This window comes from Carlito syrichta, unplaced genomic scaffold (genome assembly GCF_000164805.1).
Source record: "Carlito syrichta isolate Samal-C Ts95f unplaced genomic scaffold, Tarsius_syrichta-2.0.1 Scaffold311553, whole genome shotgun sequence".
NCBI lineage: Eukaryota > Metazoa > Chordata > Mammalia > Primates > Tarsiidae > Carlito > Carlito syrichta.
The window spans coordinates 57,242-68,437 of record NW_007255649.1 but is presented as its reverse complement, the minus strand read 5'-3'; the positions used below and the strand labels follow the sequence as shown (position 1 = coordinate 68,437).

Sequence of the window (11,196 nt, the reverse complement as noted above, 5' to 3'; positions counted from 1 at the left end):
CACTGGAGCCAACTCTGTCCCTGGCGGACTACAAGGCATTTTCTTTCTTGCCTCTTCTCTCTCTCTCAGTGTCTCCTCCTCTCTATGTCTGCCCCTGAGAAACCTGTGACATCTTCTCAGGGGAGTTGCTATAGCCAAAGGCCTGATTCTCTTAGTATTTCTGAGTTAGTATGAGAGAGAATATGATTGGTTCAATTTGTAAGTCCAGCAAAGTTAGCCTAGGTACCCAACTAACACAATCAGCTGTACAGTATCAGCTATATCACTGCTTCTTTTTCACTTGCTTCCAGACATCCTGGGCTTGAAATAAAAATATACTACTGTATTCTATACAGTACTGTAAGTAAAGTACACAAAAGCGCAACCACCCATAGAAGATGCTTACATGTGGCAATGTACACCAGAGACACAAACTATCTTATGTGACTGGACATGCAAACACACATTTGCATCTTTGAAAGTTTGTAACTTGGAGGTTTGTATGTAGGGGACTTACTGTATAATGCACATACCATAATGTTCACTCTTTTAAAGTATATAATTAATCAGTTTTTAGTATAGTCACAAAGTTGTGCCACCATCACAATTATTTAATTCCAGAACACTTTTATCACCCTGAAAAGAAACTGTACCCATTAAGCAGTCACTCCCCATTCCCCCTCTTCCTCTATCCCCTGGTAACCACTCATTTACTTTCTTCCTGTAGGACAGGAAGTATTTGCCTCTTCCAGACATTTCATTTAAATGGAATCATACAATATGTGGTCTTTTGTGACTGGCTTCTTTCACTTAGCCACTTTCAAGATGCATCTATGTTATGGCAGGTAACAGTACTGTATTTCTTCTTATGGCTAAATGAAATTCCATTCAATGGTTATACCACTTTTACTTATCCATTCACCAGTTGATGGACTGTTGCATTGTTTTCACTTTTTGTGTATTGTGAAATATTGTTGTGATGAATATTCAAGTGCAAATTTTTGTGTGAACAGATATCTCAGTTGTCTTGGGTATATACCTAAGAGTAAAATTTCTGAGTAATATGATGACTCTATGTTTCACTTTTTGACAAATTGCAACCTGTTTCCCAAAGTGGCTTTACATTTTACAATCCAATCAGCAGCACATGAGCATTCCAATTTCTTCATATCCTCACCAATACTTTTTATTATTGGTCTTTTAAAAATCATGTCCATCTTATAGTTTGTGAAGTGATATCTCATTGTGGTTTGATTTTTGATGTTTTGATTATAGTAGCTTTGTATTAAGTTTTGAAATCAGAAAGTATGAGTTCTACAACTTTTTCTTTTTCAAAATTGTTTTGGACATTCTGAGTCCCTTTAATTTCCATAAGAATTTTAGGGTCAATTTGTCAATTTCTGCAAAGAAATTGACGAGAATTGTGTTGAATTTGCCATCTTAACAATATTAAATTTTCTAGTACATGAACATGGGATGCCTTTTCATTTACTTAGCTCTTCTCTAATTTCCCCCCTAATTTTTTAATCATAAAAATGTTTAGAACACAAAAAATGGAAGGACTAGTACAACAATGCTAATATACACAACTCCCATTTCAACACTTGTTAATGTTTTTTGAAAGTAAGATACTGAGCCAGACATGGTGGCTCATGCCTGTAATCTCAGCACTTTGGGAGGCGGAGACGAGAAGATTGCCTGAGCCCAGGGATTTGAGACCAGAGTGAGCAACTTGGCGAGACCTCGTCTCTCCAATAGATCAAGAAAAATTAGCCGGGCATGGTGGCACGTGCCTGTGGTTTCAACTACTTGGAAGACTGAGGCAGAAGGATCACCTGAGCCCAGCAGGTTGAAGCTGCAGTGGCCGCATGCCATTGCACTTCAACCTCGGTGATAGAGAGTCTACTCAAAAAAAAAAAGTAAGTAAAATACTGACATCACTATACCTCATCCAAAGACATTTGCAAAACCTTCTAATTTTTATTTCTCTGGTTTGCTTATTGTCTGTCTTTACCCACAAGAATGTAAGCACTTACGGCAGTGCTTTTGTTTATTTTGTCCACTACAGCTTCCTCTACGTCATGAACATTGTCTAGTTTTGGTTGCTTCTCAAGTTTTGGAAAGGAAAAGACAAGATCTAGGTCCTAATTCTGGTTCTGCCTCTCATTGATGTGCTACTCTGAGGCTCTTTTCCTCTCCCAGAACTTGGTTCTTTATCTACAAAGTGGGGATACAGTTACTACTCCTCAGGGTTGTTGTGAGGATCAAACAAGGGAAGTGCAAAATTGCATTATCACCATGATTGTTATCAGATAGTCTTATCAGCTCCATAAGGGAGAGGACATGGTCTAGTCTGTCCCTCTGGGTTCCGGGCTCCTAGTGGGCAGATGTCCTCCATGATGTTTGTAGCTGCAGAGCCTATCACAGTCCTCCAAGACAAGCTCTTTGACTTGAACTGCTGTTGGTCTCCAATGCACAATTCAACAGAAACCCAATAGCATACGCTCCCTTGTATGCACTTTCCTCCTCTCTTTATATTTATTACTTATTCCGTGCTGCCTAGTAACCCCCTATACTTCATCTTTTGTTTTGCTCAATCATTCAACAATTTCCAACAGAAACACCTGGAGAAAGGATGCTCCAACTTCATCAGACCTTGAGATTCTATTTTTAAAATTTTTTCTGAGCCAGGCTCGGTGGCTCAGCCTATAATCCCGCGCCTTTGGGAGGCTGAGGTGAGTAGATTGCCTGAGCCCACGGGTTCGAGACCCCCCTGGGCAGCAAGACCTCATCTCTACAATAAATCAAAAAATCAGCTGGGCGTGGGAGCGCATGCCTGTGATTCCGGCTACTTGGAAGGCTGAGGTGGAAGGATCGCCGGAGCCCAGCAGGTCGAGGCTGCGGTGGCTGGGAGCGGCCACTGCACTCCAGTCTGGGCGACAGAGTAAGACTCCAACTCAAAAAAAAAAAAAATTTTATTCTGGCTGGGCACAGTGTCTCACACCTATAATCTCAACACTTTGGGAGGCCAAGGTAGGAGGATTGCTTGAGTCAGGAGTTCAAGATTTGCCTGGACAACATAGTGAGACCCCATCTCTATAAAAAAAAAATTATCCAGGTGTGGTGGTGCACTCCTGTAATCCCAGCTACTTGAGAGACTGAGGTGGAAGGATTGCTTGAGCCTAGGAAATCGAGGCTGCAGTGAGTTGGGATTGCACTACTGCATTCCAGCCTGCGTGACAGAGTGAGATCCCATCTCAAAAATAAAAAATTAGAATTTCTTCCATGGGTTGTCGAATGTTTCCAATGACTGATCCAGCCTCCCTTGGCCTTTTCTGGAGTTCAGATTTGGTTGCATGTCTATGTTGCCAAATTTGCCCCAAAGACCCCCATTGAACACAAGGATGGATGTTTACTGAAGAAATGGGAATCATTCTGTGTAACCTACATGTTTTTCGGGGTTAGATTGCTTCTTTAATTTCCTTCAGCAGCACATCATAGGCTTCAGTGTTCAAGTGTTGCTCTTTTTTTGTTTGTGACTCAGTGTCTCACTCTGTCACCCAGGCCAAAGCCCAGAGGCACAATCACGACTCACCGCAGCCTCAACCTCCTGGGCTCAGGCAATCTTGGCCTCAGTTTCCTGAGTAGCTAGGACTACAGGTACATACCACTATGCCCTGGTAATTAAAAAAAAATTTTTTTGTAGAAATGAGGTCTTACTATGATACCTAGTCTTGAACTCTTGGGCTTAAGCAATCCTCCTGCCTTGGCCTTCCAGAGTGCTAGGATTACAGGCATGAGCCACTGTGCCCAGCCTGTATTTTCTTCTTTTTTGATGCTATTGTAAATTGAAATGTTATCTTCATTTCATTTTTTTGATTCTTCATTGCAAATGTATAGTATTGATTTTTGCGTATTGCAGCATTGCTGAATTTATTAGCTCTAATAGTTTTTTAGTAAATTCCTTAGGATTTCTTATTTTCAATATAATGTCATCTTTGAATGGATGGATTCTGGGCTCCCAGTGGGCAGATGTCCTTCCTTTCTGATCTGGATGCCTCTTATTTATTTTTCTTGCCTAATTGCCCTGGCTAGAACCTTCAGCACAATATTAAGCAGAAGTAGTGAGAGTAACGTTCTTGCCCTATTCCTGACCTTAGGGGTGAAGCATTCAATCTTTCACCATTAAGTATAATGTTAGCTGCAGGTTTTTCATAGCTGCTCTTCATCAGGTTGAGAAAGTTCCTTTCTAATCTTCATATGTTGAGTGATGGTGGAAGTGGTGGGTATGGTAACTGAAGGTTCTAAAAACAGAAGAAAAGGGCTACAGTTCTTAGCAGGAGAGAGAACGAGGAGTTGTCAGGAAAGCTGCAGGTTACTTTGAGACAGATGTCCCAAATACATTGGAGGAACTGTAAAAATCTGCCATAGCAGGAACAATGATCCGTAGTCAGAAAAGTTACTGCAGCTTAAATAGGAAACCGTTCTCATTCAGGACGGTCATAGCCACAGTTTGCAAAAAGTGCATCTGTTGATTAATGCAATGTAGTGTCAACTAGATGTACATTTCTGAGGTCTTTTATCTGTTGTAGCTTTATCTTTTTCTTTTTCTTTTCATTGCATCAGGTATATTGCCCTGTGAATTGTGGTAGTGGTACCAGAAGTAAAAAATTAAGGAATTTTTAACTTTTCAATATTTCTGAAGTTCAGTTTTTCTACATTTTAGTACAGAAATTTTAACAAAATGCAGTTTTGAAGGTCTTTCCTTGTGAGTTATCAAGTAAAGAAGAACATTGTTGTTACTATTTTGTACGTATTTTGCTAAAGTTAACTGTAAAGAAACACCTGCTGACTTGAAGTTTAAGGGGAATCTATTCTCATTTCCAAACCATGATGTGAATGGATGCTGATATGTGGAAAGAATAGATATTTGTGTGTTTGCAATGTGTGTTTTAGATAAATAAGATTAGGTATTTAAATTAGCATATTTGTGAATTTAGTAGCATTAAGATTACCTTCAAATGAAAAAAAATCTCAAAATTCCTATTTGGTTTTTGCACATTTTCTTTTATATATATATATACACATACACACACACACGAAACTAAACTAAGCTGGGCTCGGTGGCTCAGCCTGTAATCCCGCGCTTTGGGAGGCTGAGGTGAGTGGATTGCCTGAGCCCGCGGGTTCGAGATCCGCCTGGGCAACTTGGCGAGACCTCATCTCTACAATAAATCAAAAAATCAGCCGGGTGTGGTAGTGTGCACCTGTAGTTCCAGCTACTTGGAAGGCTGAGGCGGAAGGATCGCCGGAGCCCAGCAGGTCGAGGCTGCGGTGACCGGGAGCAGCCACTGTACTCCAGTCTGGGCGACAGAGTGAGACTCCAACTCAAAAAAAAAATAACTAAACTACACACACACACACACACACACGTGTGTGTGTGTGTGTGTCTGAGCAAGAGAATAAATATAGAGAGAGAGAATAAAAATCATGCATTATTAAGCCCCTAACTAACTGGCATGCTTTCCTGTTTATACCCTATACATTTTGCTGGAGGAAACCAAGGATAGCCTAGGTATAATCTCTAACTGCAGCAGAAATGTAGCACAGTTGCTTAGTACAAGCGTCTCACTTCCTACAGACCTGTATTCAAATTTGGATAGTCTTGAGTTCTTACTTAAATTCCCAAAGAACACACTGCTATTCCTTGTGTATATTTTAGCATAAATCATGTTGGTGTGGAATTTGTTTGGATGGCCCTGGTTGAAAAGTTTTAGATAAGGTTATATATATATATATATATATATATATATATATATATATATATATAAAACAAGATCTACTTGTTTTGCACCAGCTAGTGCCTACAGTTTCATCTGAGCTCTAAGTATGAGCCCTGCTGTTATTCTTTCTTTGGCAGTTGAATGTTGAATTCAAGATTCTTGTTTTTGTTTTTAAAAGTACTAAGCAATACAAAGGGGAATGGGACATGCTCGTGTTTGAATTTGCTCTCTTGTTGCTGTAATTCTGTGCATTATTAATATTTGGATGCATGCAACGCCAGCATGGAAATTGGTCCTCACACATACTAGTTTTCCAGAAACACTCACAAATCACTGAATGTAACAGACATTCCATTTGTTTTGTTAACTTTTTAAACTTTTTGTAACTTTTAAATTTTTATAACTTTTCAATTTTTTATCTTAAAAATGTGGGGAACAATTTAGGGTTAGGTATACAAATATTCATTATATAGGTACCCTTATTGATGAGGTATGTCCCCCCCTTCCCCAGGAAGATTCCCACTACTGCCAAACTCACCTCCCCGCGCCCGCCCCTTGAAGTTTCCCGCTACTGCCAATCTTTTTCTTGTAGTATTATGATAGTTGACATTCCACTTGTTAATGGGCACATATGTGAAAAGCAATGTAGAAATAGGCCAATATTAGAAAATGGTTAAGTCCTTAACAACTTTAAATGTGGTTATATAAAGGACACTGTCAATGTTCATAAGTTAAACCTAGGTATCTGGTCAAAACAATGCTTGGGAAACATTTTATTAAAATTGAACTAGGCCGGGGTTGGTGGCTCAGTCTGTAATCCCAGCACTTTGGGAGGCCGAGGCGAGTAGATTGCCTGAAACTACGGTTTCGAGACCCGCCGGGGCAACTTGGTGAGACCTCGTTTCTACAATAAATCAAAAAATTAGCTGGGCGTGGTAGCACACGCCTGTAGTTCCAGTTACTTGGAAGGCTGAGGCAGAAGGATCACCGGAGCCCAGCAGGTCGAGTCTGTGGTGGCCAGAAGCGTGCCACTGCACTCCAGTCTGGGTGACAGTGAGACTCTGACTCACAAAAAAATAAATAAATAAATAAAATAAAATAAAATAAAATTGAACTAATTTGCCAAAAAAAAATCTTTTAAGTTTCCTAGACTTCATAGACTGTTACTGTCCTACATCCTCTTAGAGTTTGCAATTCTAACTGGTCACTTGATATTTCATTGCCCTGGTGATGCTATATTGACTTGCTATCTGTGTGGTTACTTTGGTTAACCATAATGAATGTTACTGGCACATACTCCATACATATAATACGACAAGGTAGCAAAACCAGAAACTCTTGGTTTCTTATTCAAAGTGTTCAGAATATTATATTTAAAACACTGGTGAGGTATAGTGGCTCACACCTGTAATCCCAGCACTTTGAGAGGCAGAGGCAAGAGGACTACCTGAGCCAAGGGGTTTGAGACCAGCCTGCGCAACTTGGTAAGACTTTGTACCTACAGTAAATAAAAAAATTAGTTGGGCATGATGGTGTGCACCTGTAGTTCTAGCTACTTGGAAGGCTAAGAGGGAATGGCCTGAGTCCAGAGCACAGTTCAGAAGGTCGAAGCTATGGTAACCATGATCATGCCACTGGACTTCAGCCTGGGAGAGAGAGTGAGACTCCAACTCAAATAAATAAACTGATAAAAATAAAACATTGATGACATTTGCCAAATTTTAACTCGTCTGTTTTTTCTCATGTTATTGATTTTTAGGAGCTCTTTATATGTTGTGGATTTTAGTCTCCTATTGGCTCTGTATGCTGCACCTGAGAAGCCCCACCTGTGCATAGTCAGAAGTCAGACTGGGAAAAGACTGAAAAGACGTAAAGGGAAAGTAAGAAGCAGAATGAATCTTTATTGCTCATCTCTGGGCCCCCATCCCAGATACCTCAGGGGATCCTAGCAATACGACGTAGCATAGTTGCATGGGCTGCTGGAGGTGGCACTGGGAGTAATTTTTTGGCTGCTTGTTCCAGGATGCTCAAGATGGGACCATGGGCCTCCTGGCACAGCTCGGCACCCAGGAAAGCCTCCACTCGCCCACGCCATGCTGCCAGTTGTGGTCGTCCCTCAAACAGGGCATAGCCAAGAGCCACGGGCTGCAGGGACAAGGATGGGAAAGTTGTGGGGATACTAAGGCCCCAATGCTAGGAGCACAGACAAAGGTATCAGGGCCATGGTCCCTTCCCTTGCCCCCACATGAGGCCCAGGTGGGATGAGACCCCACACCCAGGTGGGTGGCAGAAAGTCAGAGTTCTGGCCCCAGCTCCAGAGACATGCTCTGTGATCCTGGCTAAAACCTGGGCTTTCTCCAGGCTTCAGTGTTTCTGTAGGACTCATGGGGATGGCCCTAGGAGGGACACTGTCCATGCCGAGCTCACACCTGCATCAGCTCCTCCAGCGCCATGAGATCAGCCAGCGTCACCTGCTGGCCAGCAAGGAAGGCCTTGTCCCCCAGGAACTTGTCCTCCAGCCACTGCAGTGCCTGGTCCATGGCAGCCCTGTTGCGTGCCACCTTCTCCTCAGGCACCTGGGCACCCATGAGCGGTGCCAACACCTGAGGGGAGCAGAGGGTGGGCTCAGATTGTGGCCCTGCCTGCTCCCAGCCCTCTGACTAACCACTCTCCAGATGGCCCTCCTCACCTGGGTCCACAGGGGCACACCAAAGGTGCCACGGATACAGTCGGCATGCCAGCCCAGGTATTCATGGATGCGTGCACGGGTCTGTAGGTCAGAGGGGTACCAGTGGTCCGCCGTCGGGTACTTACAGCTCAGGTAGATCAGAATGGCCGCGCTGGGGATGGGGGCGAAGAGGACAGTGGTTGTAAGGACCGGGGCCAGGCCTTTAACCCCAGTTGCTCCCATCCCCCCTTGGGGCCCTGAGGCTTCTCCAAGTTTGATAGACTCCCCTCCAGTCTCTCCTCTCCTCTCCTCCTCCTCTTCCTAGCACTGCCTCCTCCCTCTCTCTTGACTACACCCTCAGGGTCTCCTCCCTTCTCTCATGTCTTGGGCACTGAGTTTTGGACAGATCTGCTTTGCCTTTCAAGAGCCTCATCTCTGTGATATCCCAGCAGCCATCTATCTCATGAGGTAGAGATTCTTGTTATCTCTTTAACACAAGAGGAAACTAAAGCCTGGAATAACTAAGTGACTTGTCTGAGGCTGCACAGTTCAGAAAAGCCTCCTTGAGCTGCTGGAACCTTGCTGGACACAGTGGATGCTCAGTGGAGTCCCTCTCGTGTCCATGTGATGGGATCAGGAGGGAGACCTGTCCCTGGGTGTCCTCTGATGGGCTCCCAGTCATCACTTCTGCAGCTGCCTGGCTTCTTGTCCTCTTCCTACCAGTGCTGGACCTCACTGGGAGCTAAGCCCTCAGGCTCTGGCACTAGCCTTCAGGACTAGCAGGGGCAGACCCGGGAGGGGCTACTCTGAGAAGTCAGAAGAGACCCTTTCCACTTTCCATTTGTGGAACCTACTCTGCCCAACACTGGACAAACACCCCTTGTCCTCTCTTCCTGTACCCTCAGTCTGAGGGTGGGGAGGCCCTGAGGCTCAGAAAAGGAGGCTGAAGACAAGAGGTTAGGGACACCCTGGGTCAGTCCTGCTCATCCTGGATTCCCCCTGGTCTGCTCCCCCACCCTGCTGGCCTCCCCCACCACTCCCCAGGGTATGGGAGGACCCAGAGTGGGGAAAGCTGGGCCAGGTGGGCCCAGGGTTGCGAGGTGAGGGGAGAAGGGCACCTTTCAGTCAGGATGAAGTCACCCTCCTTAAGGACAGGCACCTTCTGCAGGCTGTTCACCTGGGAGAAGTCCTTGCTCACATGCTGCCCTGAGAAGGAAGTCAGCAAAGGTGTACAAGCAAGAGCTGCACCTTCCTCTCCCTCCCCTGCCGGAGTCCCACCCTCCGGGCTGGGCTGGGGAAGAGCAGGGTCAGAGGCCGGATGGCGGGCGTCGAGCGGCCTGGGGGGTGAAGCCAGGTCTCTGGGGTGGGGCGGTGTGGTGGCTCAGTTCCTCCCCCACTCAGTGCTCACAGCAGCATGCCCCTCCCCAAGGTCTTCGGAGCTGTGTGGACTTTGATGCGGGCTTTCTACCAGAAACTCGGACAACCCAGGGAAGGATTTTCTCCACCCCCAGAGCAGAAGGTCCTAAGACTGGGGTTCAGAGAAGGCCATGACCCCTCCAGGCCGCGCCGTCCAGGGCTCTCTTCGGTGGGCGCAGCAGGGGGAAGAGATTGGGGCTGCGTGGCGGAGGCGGGGCGCGTGGGAGCAGCCGCGTGGGGCCTGGGGTCTCACGCGGCCCGCGGACACACACGGAGACGCGCCGGGCCCACCTTTGACCAGGTCCACGGGGCGCAGCTCGAAGGGGATGCCGTTCTTGGCGAAGATGTAGACGGCGTGGCAGGGCTGAGACAGAAGGTCCAGGTAGAGCTCCAGACCCATGGAAGGGGACGAGGACAGCAAGGACGACTGTCAGGGACGCAGTTCTGGCGGACGCAGGGCGGCATTCACAGGGCTGTGACCGCCAAGCACTGTGCCTGGTTAGATGTCGGCCTCTTTCTTTGTACTTGTATTAATCACTATTTTGTGTTCACCTTTTCCATATTGCCACAAAGTTTATCTGCTTGTAGTTTGAATAACTGTCTAATGCTTAATCAAGTCTTCTTTTCTTTTTAATATCAGGACCCCACCATCCCCCTCCCTGCCTCCACCATCACCACAACCCTGGGAGGGGAAGGAGGGAAGAGAGAGAGAGAGGAGGAACTGCCCGGGATGGGGCGGGGACTAAGTTGATATATATTTGATACAGGGGCTTAATATGTTGGTATTTGATTGCTCATTAGAATTGACTTCCCATAGACACATGCATCAGTCTGTCCCTTTGTATGTGTCACACCTAACATGAGGTCCCAGGGACACCTCTCCCCACTCTTCTGTCCTCCATTCCACCTGGGAATCTCAAACACCCTTCATGACAGCACTTGGTCCATACCTTGAAGTAGGTACCAGGTAGGAGCCACTCTAGTCTCCCTGGGCTGCAATAGGATGAGCAAAGGATGCTCCTAGGCTTTGATGGAATGTGCCCAGAAACAGGGACTATTTTCAGTTTCTGTGTCAGGAGACTCCGAGACCACCCACAAGTCCCGTAATACACTAGGAGGACTCATGGGACTGGACTCTGCCTTGTTGAGTTGTCCTGACATAGTCATACTCATGGCTATGATTTATTACAGTAAAAGAAAATAAAATCAGCAACAGGAAAAGGTACAGGGAGCAACGTCCAGGGGGAACCAGGCACAAGCTTCCAGAGTCCTCTCCCTGCAAAGTCACACAGGATATGCTTAAATTCCCCAGAACTGAGTTGGCATGTCACGTGCAGAATGTTGCTGACT

General features: G+C 45.4%; 1 protein-coding gene across 2 annotated transcripts; it reads right to left on the bottom strand.

Moving 5' to 3' along the window:
- Positions 1-7,643: 7,643 nt before the first annotated feature.
- On the bottom strand, positions 7,644-10,248 carry LOC103271334 (glutathione S-transferase theta-2B-like). Of its 2 annotated transcripts, none has more exons than XM_008068805.2 (5): positions 10,138-10,248; positions 9,549-9,636; positions 8,452-8,602; positions 8,192-8,365; positions 7,644-7,907 (listed from the first exon to the last, which is right to left on the bottom strand). In XM_008068805.2, the coding sequence occupies exons 1-5, from the start codon at positions 10,244-10,246 to the stop codon at positions 7,698-7,700; spliced, it is 732 nt and encodes a 243-aa protein (XP_008066996.1). In that variant the 5' UTR covers positions 10,247-10,248; the 3' UTR covers positions 7,644-7,697. The 2 variants fall into 2 exon arrangements, with proteins under 2 accessions (XP_008066996.1, XP_021573617.1); XM_021717942.1 differs by having other exon boundaries at positions 8,234-8,365; positions 10,138-10,246.
- Positions 10,249-11,196: the final 948 nt, after the last annotated feature.